This window comes from Suncus etruscus, chromosome 15 (assembly GCF_024139225.1).
Source record: "Suncus etruscus isolate mSunEtr1 chromosome 15, mSunEtr1.pri.cur, whole genome shotgun sequence".
Classification (NCBI taxonomy): domain Eukaryota; kingdom Metazoa; phylum Chordata; class Mammalia; order Eulipotyphla; family Soricidae; genus Suncus; species Suncus etruscus.
Window position 1 is genome coordinate 22,961,163 of NC_064862.1, and position 16,287 is coordinate 22,977,449.

A 16,287-nucleotide genomic window follows, 5' to 3' on the forward strand; every position below is an offset into this window, starting at 1 on the left:
AAGTCACTCTGTGTTTTAGATCAGGAGTCACCAGCAGTATTTTCCTCTTGGAAATTCAATAAACACTACCAGAATAAAATAAGGATGTGTCTTACCAAGCCTTTCCCAAGTGACTTGCTTGCAGAATATCCCTCATGTTCTTTTCTTTCTCTAGAACCCTCCTTTAGAGGCTATCCCTGGGAGTGCCCAAAGAAGGCCCACTTGCAATAGTGCCTTTCCTCTCCTCCCAAAGATGAGACAGACTTACATCAGCATGCTGACCAATTGCTTTGTGGGGAGAAAGACTGAGGGTATAATAGTTAATAGTGAAGGGTCAGAGAGATAGCACAGTGGTAGGGCATTTGCCTTGCATACGACTGACCCAGGCTAGACCTGAGTCCGATTCCCAGCATCCCATATGGTCCCCCAAGCCTGCAAGGAGCGATTTCTGAGTGCAGAGCCAGGAGTAACCCCTGAGTGCCACCGGGTATGACCCCCCCTAAAAATTGTTAATAGTGAAGAGCCTGCTTTCAATGGCCTGGCTCTCATCTTCCAGGTGTATGCTTTAGGGCAGGGCACTTAACCTTTCAATGCCTCAGTGTCCTGGCTGAAATCTATAAAATGGAGATACGAACTGGGCCTACCTCATAGGTTCAATCTATGAATCTATGAAGACACATAAAGGTGCTGAGCGTGGTGTGGATCTAAAGAGGACCAGGCATCAGTGTCTTGTCTGGAAGCCCCTGTTGACACAACTCATTGTAACCTAGGTTCCTAGCATAGGATGCAGGGAGGAAGCACTCAGGAAATAGGCTGGATTTCTGCTGTTATTGGGGTTTTGAGGGTGCTCCTGAAAAGCAACCTAGGGCTTCTGAGCTCTTCTCCAAGTTGACAGGATCCAGTCCTCTGATCCAGGGTCACTTAACCAAGCCTCTTCTCTCTTAGCCTCAATTTCTTCATGCTACTTCAATATCTAATTCCCAGGATACGATGGAATTCATAGCTGCTCAATCAGGCTTTTATTTCTTGGTCCATACTTAGCTAGGGTGGGGTTGTGTGTGTGATGGACCCAAGCAGATCCAATAGGAATAACTCTGGTGAATATGGCAGAAGCTGTAAGAAAACTCTAAAGATCAGGAATGTGGATGAGATCATGAGGGCTCTTGCTATCCTGCGGCCACAGTGAGAGGATACAGGGATGCAAGGACTGGCAGCAAGGGAGTCACAAACAACAGAGAGAAAGAGCCAATACTACAGGACCAACAGGAGAGAAAATAGAAGTAGGCTTTATTCTAGATGTCTCTTCTGAGGGACCAATACATGCTTTATTCTGTCAGTGTGAGTTAGATTTCCTCACACCTAGCATAAAACAAGTTCTGACTGTGGTACTGGGTTCACAGCCCTGCTCCCTCTCACCCCATGGTCCAGGTCTCAAGAGGGTATGTAGGGTGTAGCACTGTGGATCACCCCAGGGTGGCGATGTTCTTCCTCCCTGCTCTCATAGCCCTATTGTGTATAAAACCTCAGAGCATTCATCAACATTGATCTAAGCTCATGGAGCTCTTGGTCAGCAGACAGGCTTCAGAGTGAACATAAACCAGTTGGTCAATGAAATCAAAGAAATCTGCTGAGAGAGCTTCTAGAAATGCTCTTGCTTACGATAAAAGAGGGTGTTAGGCTAGACCAGCCTTTTCTGCCTGTGCATCTTCCAATAAACTTGGAGCTGCTGCCAACCAGAATACCAACCTTGTCCACCTATTAGGAACAGTGAGTGGCAACAATGAAAATACTTTGGGGTCTTGGTAGTACAGCAGCTGACAATGTAACTAGGAAATCATTGATATCCACACTTTAAGATTTTTCTTGGGTGGGGGAGGGAGTTGGACCCACACCCAGCAGTATTATTCCTTGCTCTATGCTCAGGGGTCATTCCTGATCAAGCTCAGGGGACCCCATGCACTGGTGGGCTTGAACAGGTGACAGCCACATGCAAACTAAGTGCCGTAATTTCTCTACGATTTCTCCAGCCCCAAGCCTGTAAAATTAGACAAGAGATGTGCATGACCTTCAAGCCATTCTTCCTTGGACATTATTACTTGCAGCCATGAGTAGTCACAATTTATAATACAGATCTCAATGACAAATCTTTTCCTTCCTCATCAAAAGAACACACAGAATAAGGACATCAACTCCTCTTTATTAATATTTTTTCCTTTTTTTTGTTTTGCTTTTTGTTTTGGGGCCATATCTGGCAGTGCTCAAGGGTTACTCCTGGCTCTGTGCTCAGAAATTACTCCTGGTAGGCACGAGGAACCCTATGGGATGTCCTAGATTAAACCCGAGTTGACTGTGTAAAAGGCAAATGCCCTGGCCACTGTACTATCATTCTGACCCTTTTTATTATTATCATAAGTATTATAATTATTATTATTGTTATCCTCATATACTCATGTATTTCCCCTCAACAATAGCAATCACACACATTCACACACTCACACACAACACCCATAAATACAATGCCAATAGCCTGCCTGCCAGGTTGTCTGGCCTTCTCTTGGTTCCTGGTAGAGCAATCCGGAGAAAGCCCCCTCTATAAAAAAAAAAAAAAAAACCCAACTTGGACAAAGCAGACACAAGAAAGAGGGGATGTTAGCCAGAGGACATAATGAGGGACTGCCAGAGTGTTTGGGGAGCCTAGCCTGGGGATGTGCCATGAAGACCTGGCGGGGGAGGGCAGAAGGCACTACTTGTTTTCCCGTGGTTGTGGACTAACCACTAACTTACATGAGTATGTAAGGAACTTTATTATAACCCTTTGTCAGACAGGGCTTCTAAATAGTGTGATGAGCAGGCAGACTCCAGCAATCACACCACAAGGGACAGGTGTGCAAGTTGGGAGCCCAGAATAGGAATCTGAGAGATGGGGAGGTCCCCAGAGAAAAACAACCCTTGCCTTAACTGCAAAGATCAGATGCAATATGAAAATGTTATTATGTCTCCTCATATATATTTTGCAACGTTTTCAACACTATAGAAAAGAAAAAAAGGGGCAACAAAGACAAGACTCAGCATCTTAGCCTTGCGCAACTGAACGTGATTTGCCAATCGCGCCACTTTGTGGAAAATACCTATTTCTACAATATCCAGGGAATCCGTGGTCAAGTCACTCCCACCCCCAACATTTTGTTTTCACACTAAATCTATTATGAGTTTAGCTAAAATAATGTACCCTGGAATCAGAGAAGCTCTGAGATTGGGGAGGGGGGAGGAAACAAAAATGGGTCAAGATTGGAGGTTCAAGTACACGGGACTTCCTGGCTGTCTTGGGGGAGTTCGTTGTTGAAACTGTTCTCTCCAAATGTCGAGTAAGGGGGAACCTGGGGGGCTTCGATGATCAGCAGGCCCTCTGGGGAAAGCGAGGCAAAGACCGTCACAGGATCCACCTCTGCAGGAAGCCTAGAAGAAGAAGAAGACACATTTGTTCGTGTTGAATGAAGTTGAAACGTTCTTCCATTCAATGGAAAGCAAGCAAACGATTCTGAAAAAGACTTTAGGAACATACAATGCAGGTTTTGACTAATTTCGACTCCTGGCTTGACCCCTATCCAGTCTTGCGTGTGGCCTTGAGAAGGTCACTCAACTGACCTGAGTTGGTTCCTGCCTTGTCAAATAATGATACATCTGACACTGGCATAATATTTGGATCTTTAGGATAAGAGGATCTGAATCTTCCTGGAAATGGTTCAAAGCTGACTCCAATAGTAACTTCCAAGGGATCTGTGTGTGACTCAAAGATCTGATCCTAGAGGATTTGCAGTCTCTACCTTAGCCCATACCACTGGCAGCAATGCTACCATATGAAACACGATATTAAAAACTACAGAATTGATGCCTGCCTCTGAGTGCCTCATACCTGTCTGGCAGGGGCAGAAAGGAAATATCCAAGGAGAGAAATGATGGCTTGAGTTTGCTTGGGCTATTAGCCATCTCCATGGACCATTTCCGGTCTACCCACTTCCGGTCACTCACTGAAGCTAATGTGGAAACCAGCCCATCTAGGAGTGGCTGTTCTGACCCCTAACTGATGACTAATTCCAAGTCCTTGCTCCCTGCCCAGGCACTCAACCAGGGGCCATTCATCCCAGGAAGAATGTGCTGGGATGAATTTGCACAGAAAAGTATCTGCTTGAGTGAATGCATGCATTTGTGCTAGGGTGTGTGTGTGTGTGTGTGTGTGTGTGTGTGTGTGTGTGTGTGTGTGTGTCTGTGTGTTTGTGTACTTCAGGCTGTCAAGAGTTTTTCTGTCCTCACCTAACCTGAGTATTTTCCAGATCTCTAGAGCCTAGAGTGAGACCCGGAAGTCGCAGGGTTCCCAGTGGTTCTTGGTTCCCAAGAGGACAAGACCCCAAATCTCATGTCCCCTGGTCCCTTCTCCTGCTCCAGGTTCCCCCCAGCTGCAGACCTACTGACTTCATGGAGCTGCTTAATCTCCCAGCTGGTGTTGGTGGGAGGAGCACACCTAGTGGTATTTGGGGATCATTCCCACAGTGCTCAGGGAACTGGACCTGGAATCTGAGGGTCCCACAGGCAGAGCCTGCACTTGGCCTGTTGAACCAGCTCCCCAGCTCCTACTTACTGGATCTTCTTGGTGAAGTTCTTTGAAACAATGCCTCCTTCTTGCTGCTTCTCCTCATGATTGCCTGCAAGAGAAAAGAATGTCAGGGTTAAAGATTTGGGGACTGGAGCAACAGCACAGCAGGGAGGGTGTTTGTCTTGCATGCAGAGGACCCAGATTTAATCCCTGGCATCCCATATGATCCTTTGAGAGTCCACCAGAAGTCATTTCTGAGCACAGAGCCAGGAGTGACCTCAGTGTGCCCCCCCAAATGCCTGGGTTAGCTGGCAGGGAGTGCCCCATAGTAGCTCGGGCTCCTCACCTACCCTCACTCCTCTACCTTACTCTCCTCCCTCTTTCCCCTCCACCCACCTCCACCTATAACTCTACTCCAGAGCTGAGTGAAGAGGTGCTAAAACAGCAGGAAACTTAGATCAAAGTTTCTAGATAAGGGTTAGTCTTAGATCACCAAAGATGGGCCACACTGTACCCTAAGTCTTGTATCTTGACCTCACCATGTGTAAAAGGATATTAAGAAAGAAGGGAGGGGCAGTAATCAAAGCAATGGCACAGCGGGAAGGGCATTTGCCTTGCACACAGTTAACCAGGGTTTGATTTCTTCATATGGCCAGTCCCCTGAGACCACTAAGAATACACTCTTAGAGCCAGGTGTGGCCCCAACATATAAACAAACAAAAAAGAGGCCTCACTCGGTGCCTGCCCCACAGTTTGCAGATGGGTGCCTACTGGAAGGCAAATGCTGGGTGTCATTGCTGCATCTCCCACTGGAAAAAAAAAAAACACCCAGAAGAGAAACTAAAATCTGTAACCTGAGTCTCTCATGGGTTTTGAGAAATTACCATGAGGCACCAGGAGTACTAAACGCCTCCCAGACACCTCCTACGGGGTCAGCTTTTGTTTGCTTTTGTCTTAGGAAGATGAGTTCCACAGAGGTTCGCTCTCCTCTTACAATTTATATAAGTAAAGTTGACCCACCCCATGCTTTTTCCCCCTTTCATGCCAGCGTGTCTAATTTCTCTTTCAGCCAACCAGATCAGCACCCAGCAGAGCAGGTTGGCTTCTTTCACTATTTAAGGTTCTTGGATGGACTTCCCATTCCAGAGTCAGGAACCCTGTGGACACAGCAGGGGGTGGGGATCAGGGCTGCAGAGAGCTCTGTGGGACAAAATGTCTCTATTATTGTTTGCTGCTATTCACCCCATACACACACACACACACACACACACACACACACCACACCTGGCTGTGCTCAGGGCTTCCTCCTGGCTCTGTGCTCAGGGATTACTATTGGCAGAGTTCTGGGGACCATCGGTAGTGCTGGAAATTGAACCCAGGTTAGTCACTTGCAAGGCAAACAAACACCTTAACACGGAACTATCTCTCTGACCCCAAGTGTCTATTAATTTAGTATTTTTATTATATTAGCATAGAAGAAATAGTCATTGCTTTCTATTGTTTAAATGTATTGAAATTTAAATCTATTGAAATTAAATTAATAATTTAATTTATAATTAAATTATTAATTTTTTAAAAAAATCACCTATTTATACACGATTGTTATTTTTCTTTTGTTTGGGCATCACACCCAAGTGATACTTGGGCTTACTCCTGGCACAGTGCTCCGGGCTACTCCAGAGCCCATGGACTGCCTGGACTGAATCTAGACATCCAACAATATAGCATTTGCTTAGCTCCCTGGGTCCATGAATTTCTTATTTTTTTAAAAAATGATTCATTTTTTCTTTATTAATAAGAATTCTTTTCTGATGAGTAGATAATGCAAGTGTTATAAAATTTAGAAAATTGAGAGAGAGAGAGATAAACCAGTCAAAGCACCCATAATCCCATCACCCATGGAAACAACTAATGACATTTTTGTATATGTTCCAGCCTTTTCTTTCTATTATTCAGAAATGCATGTTAGCATTATCAAATCGGATCATATTGTCATTTGGCTCGAAACCGGTTTTTATCTTGTGCTAACACATCGTAATTATTTTCACATATTGCAGCAAATATTCTTCCACGGAATGATTTTTTATGATGGTGCAGGAGAGCTGTTTCCGTCAATCCCAAAAGCAAATCACTGAGACAAGTTTTCAAGGAAAAAAAAATATAGACCTTCCTATTCTTTTCTTGCTCCATCTTTACACCCAGACTCCTGCCTTCTTCCTGAGATATTTCAAATTCTAGAATTGCTAAGGACTGAGCTCTGTTACCAAGCCGCCCAACTTGGAAAGCTGTCTCCATATATTTATTCTCTTTCCTCTGCCCTACTGGGCAGAAAGGGATATGCTTTTCAGAACTGGGAAGTTTCTGGCTCATGGTTCTGAATCCTGTTCTGTGATTGTGTAGAATCTTTAGACTTTCTACCTGCCAGCGAGGGCCAGCCACACTGTCTGTGCCCAGCTCCCCTCCCAAAAGCTTGAGCCACCATTGGCTGGCTGCTTTCCCTGGGGGTGGGCCAGTGCCTCTGACTCAGCCTTTTTGCATATGAGTTCCAGGACTGAGACACGATGATGATGATGATGATGATGAGAATGCCAAAGGCTTCCTCAGCACTGACAGGACACTAGCTCCTAGGAGCTCAAAGTACCTCAGCTAGGTTAATGCTTGTGATAGTTAAGGCCAGCCCTGAAAGTGGGAGCTTTGAAGGACCTGGAGACAGCAGAGTAGTTAAGGTGGATGTTGGGCATGTGTCTGTCCTGGGTTTGGACTCAGCACCACATGGTCATTATCAGGGAGGAACAAGGAAGGAGGGAGGAAGAAAGGAAGGAAGGGACGAAGGAAGAAAGGAAGGAAGGTAGGATGGAAGGAAGGAAGGAAGGAAGGAAGAAGGAAGGAAGAAGAAAGGAGGGAGGAAAGAAGGGAGGTAAGAAGGAAGCGAGGGAGGAAAGAAATGAGAGGGATGGAAGGAGGGAAGGAAGGAAGGAAGGAAGGAAGGAAGGAAGGAAGGAAGGAAGGAAGGAAGGAAGGAAGGAAGGGAGGGAGGGAGGAAGGAACGGAGGGAGGAAGGAAGGAAGAAGGAAGGGAGGGAAGAAGGAAGGAGGGAGGGAGGGGAGGAGGGAAGAAAGGAGGGGAGGAGAGAGGAAAGGAAGGAGAAAAAAGAGGGAAGGAAGGAGGGAAGGAAGGAAAGGAAGGAAAAAGTAAGGAAGGAGGAAAAGAGGGAGGGAAGGAAAGAGGGAAGGAAGGAGGGAAGGAAAGAAATAATGGAAGGGAGAAAAAGAAAAAGAAAGAGAAGGAGAGAAAGAAAGAAATAGAGAAAGAAAAAAAAGATTTTTTGACCATGGCAAGCAACAGGTCCCCAGAGCCACTGCTATCCTGCTCAGCCAGAGACAGCGGAAACAGGTGTGGGGCACCGGAAAAGCTGCCAGAAAGGAGAGGAAGGAGCCATTCCCAGGGAGGCCAGAGGCACCGGGAATGAGGAGAAGGGGCAGGAATCCAGCCGGGAGCTTCCCAGCCCCTTCTGTGGTCAAGGCCTGGCCTAGTGGTACATGACAGGAGCATGTCTGGGCTGGTGGCTGCAGGAGGGTTGGGGCTGTGAGGCCAGAAAGAAATCATCTAGTCTGGAATTTTCCAAACATGTCTTTGGAACTACCACTCCTGTGTGGTCAGATTGGGCTGTCAGTCTGTCTGTCTCCTGGGGAATCCAAAGTGACACGAACCAATTAAAAATTTGGATATTTCCTGTAATGAGCCTCCTCATTGTTCTTGTGGTGTTTGGGGGTGACTTGGGGATGAAGGGCACATCCAGCAGTATTCAGGGTTTACCCCTGGCTTTGTGCTCAAGGAGCACTCTTGGTAGTGCTTGGAGGACCATTTGGGGATAACAGGGATGAACCGGGGTGATAGGGAACAAAACGGGGTTGGCCACATGCAAGGCAAACACCCTTCCAGCTGTGCTATCGTTCAGATCCCCAAGGCTCATAGTTTTGAACTTGGTTTCACAGGGCACTTTCTAAAATGCTGCCTCGACCTCCTTTAACCTCTGAGGTATCCAAAACACCTGAGAGTTCCCCCTGGCAGATCCTAGTTCACCTCTCTTCTGCTGCCTACAGTGACATTTAGGCCCCAAAGTAAGCAGAGTTTTGGGTGGGGGTCCATACTCAGAAGCTCATCCAACTCTCTCCATTAAATGGAAAGCAGCCCCCAAGACTTCCTACCCATATAATACCCCACCACAAAGATAAAGGGATGCACCTCTGGGCTCCCTTTTTTTTTCATTTCCTTGGGAAATGAGTGTCACAGGCCCACCCACATTTCCCTGGGAGTCCGGGGAACAGAAGGACTCACACAGGTAGGCAGGCAGAGACAGAAAACTGGTTGCTTTGGGGGACCCTGTCTCAAGTCATACTCAGGGTCAGGGGCACTTCTAGTAAGACTTGGCCAACATCTAGCCTGACTGCAATGCTGATCCCCTTGTGGGGGGAGGGACGGATGTCATCTCAGCACTCAGCAGTGTTGGGACTGGGGGTGAGTGGGAGGGTTTGTCTTGCTGGGGATGAAATTTAGGGTCTCATATACAAATGGACATGAGTTTATATGAGCATTTATTATGAGTTTATAAGGGACAAATGAGACTAAGGCCCGATCTATTTATCTTTATATATTTGGGGGGAAGCAGACATACTAATAATGATATTCAGTCAATGGTGGTGGCTGGCTCATAGCAAGGCCTGAAGAGATGGTGCTTCTGGGGCTCTGTGATGCCAGGGAATATCACCCTCTTCCTGCCTGAGTTACTTAGGAATCTCCAGGGGTCCAGGGGGATCAAACTGGGGTCTGACCCCTGAGCTTCCTCCACGGTCCCTGGGTCCCTGATCTAAGTCTTTGTCCTCTCTGTGGGTGATTTTGGGGGGTGGGAAACAGGTGTCTGTTACACTGATATGCTCATAGCACCCTGTGAAGCATTTTCCAACCCGAAAGGCTTCGCGCTCGGTGAATCCATTTTACAGATGGGGAAACAGACAACTTAATAGAACCTCGAGGATGAATAAATAGTTCGGTCTGGTATTGCCTGACCCACCTCTCAAAGAGGCTGGCAAGTGAAAAGGAGAGAAAGTCCCCAATTCATGCTCTCCTGGGGGGATCCCAGAGCATGTGAGATGCCCCCTCCCCCGCTGACTTGGAGCAGAAGACTTCAGAAACCCACTTTTAAAAAGCCAGAAGCCATGAGGAATCACGTGGTGTAGACAGAGCACCAGACAGGCAAGTTCTGCTCTGCAGATAGATCTTCCATGGAAGACACAGACTTTCCTACCTTGGAGCCTTATATCCCAGATAGGACACCCCACTCCTCTGCCTGCCCCACAGAAGAAACTGAAGCCCACAGGTGTACAATGACTTTTCCCTCTATCTGTACCCCCAAGAATACACAGCAACAAGGGGATTTGAACCCACATCTCCAAGAGTAACTATGCTTGGTGACACACTGGGGCAGCAGGAGAGGTTTTATATGCAGCATGTCAAAACCAACTCAGGCAAACAGGAGCTTCTGCTTGTGGGACCCAACACAGAGGTGCTGGAGCAATAGCAAAGCAAGGAGGGCACTTGCACGCAGCAAACCAGGGTTCGATCCCCAGCATCCCATATGGTCCCCCAGAGCCTGCTAGGAGTGATTTTTGAATGCAGAGCAAGGAGTAATCCCAGAGAGTGTGGCCCCAAAACCAAGGGGAAAAAAAAAGTTAATCCAACAGGGAACCAGAGTCCTTTGAAGCCCAACTCTGGAAAAGCAAACACATTTCTTTTGTTTGCTTTTCCAGAGTTGAGCTTCAAAAGACATTTGCCAGCCCTGCAAACTCAGAGCTGGCAAAATGGGAGAGCCAGTTTCAGGACGACTCCCTAATCCTTCCTGTCCTGTCTCTGGGGCCCACCACTCCCTCCAGGGCCTCTGATGTTTATAATTCTGCCTGGCTTTGAAACGCCCCCTGAGCACCACCCTGCCAGGGCTTGTCCCTGCCTAGCCTGAGTTTGCAATGGCTTTTATTGATTTGTTGGCCAGCTGCCTGCCGGGAACAAGCTCTGTATAATGGAACGTTAATTGCAGAGAAGCTGGAGAAAGTTTTCCCTGGTGGGGCCAGGCTGAAAGGCCAGGCGGAGCCTCCCTGTCTCCTCTCCCTGGCTTCCTAGCACATCCTCCGTCCCTGTCTGGGCAGGGCCCGGCCGGATTCTCGCTGGTGCTGACTCATGCTGTGACCTTGGAGGCTTTGGGCCTGGTCCTCAGCCTCTTTAGCTGCAAAATGGGACCAGACTGAACAGAGAGGGAGATTGGAGAGGAAGAAGGAGCCCAGTGCAGGATATGGGGGTGATGATGCTGGGTCCCCCAGCCTCGGGCAAGTGGCTTTTATTTCTCTGGGCCTCAGTTTCCCCATGTGTTCAAAGAGGACACCAAGAAGATAACCTCCCCTCTACCACCACCACCACCCAGCTGTGCTAAAGACGCCACTTAGTAGGGAGTGAAGGAGTTGGGTCAAGGTTAGGAGGTCTTGGGAACTGACTCAGCCTCAGTTTCCTTATCTGGGAAGAGGGGAGATTTTCACTTGAAATCTGGGCGGTCTCTAAGCACTGTCCTCCTCAGGCTGAGACTCACCCTTTTTGGCTGGGTTGGGGGGCTGTGTATGGGGTGAGAGGGCAGGTGGGAGAGGAGCAAGCTTCTCATTTCTTTTGGTCTCCCCCCACCATACCTTTCCATCTGTTGATTCATGTTGGGGTGCTCAGGATCTAATCCTGGCTCTGCACCTAGGAATCACTCCTGGTGGTGTTTGGGGGATTCTATGCAGTGCTAGGAATCGAACCCAGATCCGCGGCATGCAAGGCAAATAAGTGCCTTACCCACTGTCCTAATTCTCTGGCCTCATGGGTTTAAATTTAGTATACTCAGTTGTTCTTTTTTTCTGCCAAACTAGTCTCGGCGATGATTTCTGTTTTCCTGCCCCCAGAGAACTCCCCTGGTGGGGGACAGGTTCGGAGAACCCCCTGGAAGCTTCGCCGCCTTGAACATAGGCTGGTCCACATTCCTGAGGCCTGAAGTCACCTGGCTCTGTGCTGTCACTCTGCCACAGACACAGTAGCAGAAGCCACTAAGCTCTGTGTCATTCTGAGCACCCAAGCCTGTACCCCCCTGGGCCCTCACTAGACACCCCCACTCATTCACTCACCAGACACCTCCACGTAGCCATCTTTAGTCTTCACCATAAGCTCTTCTGGCTTAAAGCTGTGCACGTTGACACACACTTTCCAGGGCTCCCCAGGGAACGGAGGGGGGTTCCTGCCCTCCGCCGGCACCCCAAACCTGGCCGAGGCGGTGGGTCCCCGTGGCACCATGCCCGGCCTCAAGGACCCCGGCCAGGCCGAGGAGAGCCGTGGCAGGGTCCAGTCAGTCCAGGAGGCCGGCAAGTGGTCGTGAAAGGGGTCCATGGGGAAGTCATCGTCCAGCAGGCGGGAGGACAGGGCCGAGTCCCTGAAGGGGTCTCTGCGCAGGCGGCTGGGGTAGTGGCAGGAGAAGGGCAGCTGCCCATCAGCCATGGTGCTACTTGAGCTGGAGGGGCTCAGAGACACAAGACCACCGACCCAAGGTCACACAGCAAGGTGATGAAGGTGGCCCGACTGGCCTTCACAGCTGCTTCTCCAATATTCCCAAAGGCTTCACCATCCACTGCAGAGGACACCAGCACAACACACGGGGGTGGGGGGTGGTCTCCAAAGATGTCACCGAGAAGTGTCCACTCCGGCTGGCCCAGCAGAAACCCCTAAGGAGCGTCCTCCCAGCTCTGCTGCTGCTTGCGTCTGTCCTCTCAGGCGGCCCAGGCTCTGAGCCAGAGATGCCGAGCTGTGGAGCTCAGAGCCAGGAGCTTTAATCAAACCAGGCAGGGACGCAGGCCTAGAAACTTCTCCCGACTTCTCCAGGCTGGAAGCTGCTATTTATTGGCCCTGGAGGGCTGGAGGAGGCGGGTTTTGTAAGCACCTCCTGTCTGTCTGTCTGTCTGTCTGTCTGTCACAAGAGTATTCCGAGGTGGTGAACCAGTCCCAGAGAATCTGCTGAGGGATCAGATGGGCTTTGAGAACTGGGGTGCTGGGGTGCTGGGAGGGGCCTGGGTGTCCAGGTTCAGCCTCCCCACCACCCCCCTGGCTGGGAGGAAGCTTCTCCAGGCTGGGCACCGCCCTCTGCTCACTCCCCCAGCGGCCACCACCACCCCCAGGGCACTAAGGGCTGGTTATTAATAACAGTCCATCCATCTGCCTGGCCTGGCTGCAGGCTCAGGTCACTGGCCGCAAATACCTTCTGAGCCTGCTGCATACTGTGCCCTGCTGTGTGTGTGTGTGTGTGTGTGTGTGTGTGTGTGTGTGTGTGTGTGTGTGAGAGAGAGAGAGAGAGAGAGAGAGACAGAGAGACAGAGAGAGACAGAGAAAGACAGAGAGAGAGACAGAGAGAGACAGAGACAGAGAGAGACAGAGAGACAGAGACAGAGAGAGACAGAGAGACAGAGAGAGACAGAGAAAGACAGAGAGAGAGACAGAGAGAGACAGAGAGAGAGACAGAGAGGCAGGCAGGCAGAGACAGAGAGGCTAAGACAGAGAGGCTAAGACAGAGACAGAGAGACGAAGAGAGACAGAGACAGAGACAGAGAGAGACAGAGAGAAGACAGAGAGACCGAGAGAACTGACAGGACATCATGCAGACTTATTGCCGAGGTCAGGGATGGGCCCCCACTGGCCTGGCTTTTCTCTCTTCCTCTCCCTCCTCTGAGCTCTGTTTACTTACCTGTGAAATGGGCCCAAGATAGCTGCCACCTTCCTGGGGTTCTGACTAACTCCACCTGATCCCTCTGCAATGTTGCCCTCTCAGCAGCTGGCCTCTGGTTATTTGCTAAGCCCTGATATCAAATTCACTCTATCCTTTTAATTATTTATTTTAAAATAATATCTTTATTTAAACACCATGATTACAAGCATGTTTGTAGTTGGGTTTCATTCATAAAAAGAACACCCCCCCCTTCACCAGTGCAACCTTTCCACCACCAATGCCTCCCATTCCCCTCCTCCCACCCCCTGCTTTTTATTTTTAATACCAAAAGGTCTTTTGTTTAGCTGTTTAGTTTAAATACAGTGTTTGTACAGAATTGTTGACAACACAGTTTCATTCTAGATTCAACATTCTAGATTGTAGATTCAACTGCCATCTCATCACCCCAACTTCCTCCACACACCCCAGCCTTACCCTCCTTTTTAAAATTTTTTGTGGCTTGTTTTGGAGCCACACCCAGTGGTGCTCAAGGATCACTCCTGGTTCTGTGCTTAGGGGTCACTCCTGGCAGGATTCAGAGAGTCCAAGGATCAAACAATTGGTGGACAAAGTGCAACGTGACATAATCGCTAGATTATCTCGTCACCCATTCCCCCAAGCCCAACCCAACCTTCTTCCTCTCTCCACAGACGTTTTTAAGTTTCATTATTGCAGTTTGGGTCCCTTGTTTACAGTGGTGTTGGGTCTATACAGCTAACTCACCTTCACAATACAAGAAGAGTCCAAGAATCACTCTATCCTTAATCCAGGGGTGCTTTGGGGTACAGCAATTACTCTCTTGTATTAATGAAGACATGCCCCCCAAATGTAAACCCTAATAGATTCTACTATTATTATGATTGTTACTAATGGTCGTTACCCCAAAGCACTGTGCCAGGGACAGATCTGAAATTCAAAGTCCAGACAGCAGGAATCAATATTATAGACTCTCTTTGCCCGGGTCCCCAATTTAGAGAAATTCTGTATTATTCTTGGACCAAGCCGCCTGAGCTGGGGTTTCAATTGTTGATGGGTCCCCAACAGGTGGGGCATTGGGCGCTTGCTGAGCCATTTCTCTCCTGTGAAGTAGGATAGGGTGGGGGCTTGAGGAATTTCATGACTCATTGGTTGAGGCAGCCTCGGTGATGTCAGACAGTGTTGGTATGAAGCAGTTTGCTAAAAATAATAATATGGGGACAGACAGTGACCGACATTCACAGCCGCCCACGTGCAGCCCCAGGTGGCAAAACTGGACCCATGATTGTTCAGAGTCATGATGTGAGGAGACACTGACCAGCTTACTTGGCCAGTGTGGAAAAAGGGACCCAGTGTCTCACTCTTCACATACAGTCTTGGGGGTGCGGAGAGTGACTTGGGTAGGAGCCTCAGTGGTCATAGAGAGAGGCCAACAGGTAAGGCACTTGTCTTGCACGTGGCTGACATTACAACTGGTCTCCAATGCTGCCCAAAATAGTTTCTGAGCACCCCCAAATCCAAACAACAACAACAACCACAATCACAACCTCAGACCTTTCAATTTCCGATCCAGGCCCAGCTAATAGAAACTCTGCCTGGTCAGCCCAGACATGGAGGCTGAATCCCCCTAATCTTGTCCCCAGGAATGGGGCCCCCCTTTTTATCTGAGTGTTATCAGCAGGCCTTGAACTTCAAGCTGACAGCATGATTCAACTCAGCTGTCCCCAATCAAGGGGTACCTAGCTAGGGTGCAGAGAGGGAAAGGGGAGCAGAATAAGGGGAACTAGGTGTGGACAGGGTCTAGATCCCCGGGGTATATAGGAGGGGGGGGTGGTTGGGAGTGGGAGGAAGGGTGTTGTTTTATTCCCTGCTGGAGAGTGGACTCAGGGACCCTCTCCTCTCTGTGGTATTCCTGTACCCCACATCCCACTCTGCCTGAGACAGGGGAAGGGAATGCTGGGGAAGGTGGGTGAATAAAGCTCAATGGCTTGAAGAGGCTTCTCTGAGCTGACCTCCTGAGACACCCTGCATTGGCAAGCAGCTTATTTGGAGGGGAGAGGAGGTGAAACCCCAGAAACTCAAGCTCAGCAGCTGCTATCCTAGTCTTGCCTTCTTCAGGATGTCTGGCCCTTTACTACCTAGAAAAATGTGTGTGTGTGTGTGTGTGTGTGTGTGTGTGTGTGTGTGTGTGTGTGTGTGTAGGGCCTGTCCTCTTTATTTGGGACAACTATCTCTCTCCTACCTCCTCTTCCGGGAAGTCCTCCCCTTTCTCCCTAGCGGCCCTCCTATCTCCCCCAGTCCTCCATTATCCAACTGAGGCCAGGCTCTCCAGATAGAATTCAGATTCCCAGCATGTAAATGCATGCTATAAAATCATTCTTTTCCAGGCCCAAGAGTAAGCCCTACGCATTGCCAGGGGTGGCCCCACCCTGCCACTATTTTTTTTTTTAATTCCCTAATGAATTGTTCTTTCCCTTTCTAGTCCCTAGACTTGAGGCTTGTCTGGACTATTCCCAAAGAATCTGGAGAAGATTCCAGAAGGATGGGGGACATTTTCCTGCAGCATCTCTGCACCAACCTGTCCATTTTCAGGGCATTTTGTCTAGAAAAGGGATGGGCGGAGCTAGAAAAGAGAAAGGGGCAACTCAGCCATAATCTGGTGCTTAGCATAGTCGGGTGGCACCTTCTAAGCCCTGGATTTATTTCTCCGACTCCTCCCTACAGCCCTAACTCAGAAGTGATTTTTATTGGCCATTTTACAGGTGGGAAACTGAGGCACACAGCAACAGAGCAGGGCTGGATCTTACAGTGTTTCCAGCCCTAGGGAAGGATGAGAATATCTTCCCATCACTTCTCAGCGTTCCCTGGCTGGGCCCCAGGCTCTGTGTGTGTGTGTGTGTGTGTGTGTGTGTGT

General features: G+C 48.9%; 1 protein-coding gene across 1 annotated transcript; it reads right to left on the reverse strand.

Moving 5' to 3' along the window:
• Positions 1-2,156: 2,156 nt before the first annotated feature.
• Positions 2,157-12,744, reverse strand: HSPB8 (heat shock protein family B (small) member 8). The gene is made up of 3 exons (XM_049788872.1): positions 11,773-12,744; positions 4,616-4,679; positions 2,157-3,435 (listed from the first exon to the last, which is right to left on the reverse strand). The coding sequence occupies exons 1-3, from the start codon at positions 12,137-12,139 to the stop codon at positions 3,276-3,278; spliced, it is 591 nt and encodes a 196-aa protein (XP_049644829.1). The 5' UTR covers positions 12,140-12,744; the 3' UTR covers positions 2,157-3,275.
• Positions 12,745-16,287: the final 3,543 nt, after the last annotated feature.

What these genes read in the sequence shown, in the direction of transcription:
- HSPB8 (XM_049788872.1), bottom strand. Translation starts at nt 12,139, where the DNA reads ATGGCTGATGGGCAGCTGCCCTTCTCCTGCCACTACCCCAGCCGCCTG. An exon ending in TGGCTACGTGGAGGTGTCTG is followed by an intron (nt 4,680 to 11,772) that starts GTGAGTGAATGA and finishes TTTCTCTTGCAG; the next exon opens with GCAATCATGAGGAGAAGCAG. An exon ending in AACTTCACCAAGAAGATCCA is followed by an intron (nt 3,436 to 4,615) that starts GTAAGTAGGAGC and finishes TTCTTCTTCTAG; the next exon opens with GCTTCCTGCAGAGGTGGATC.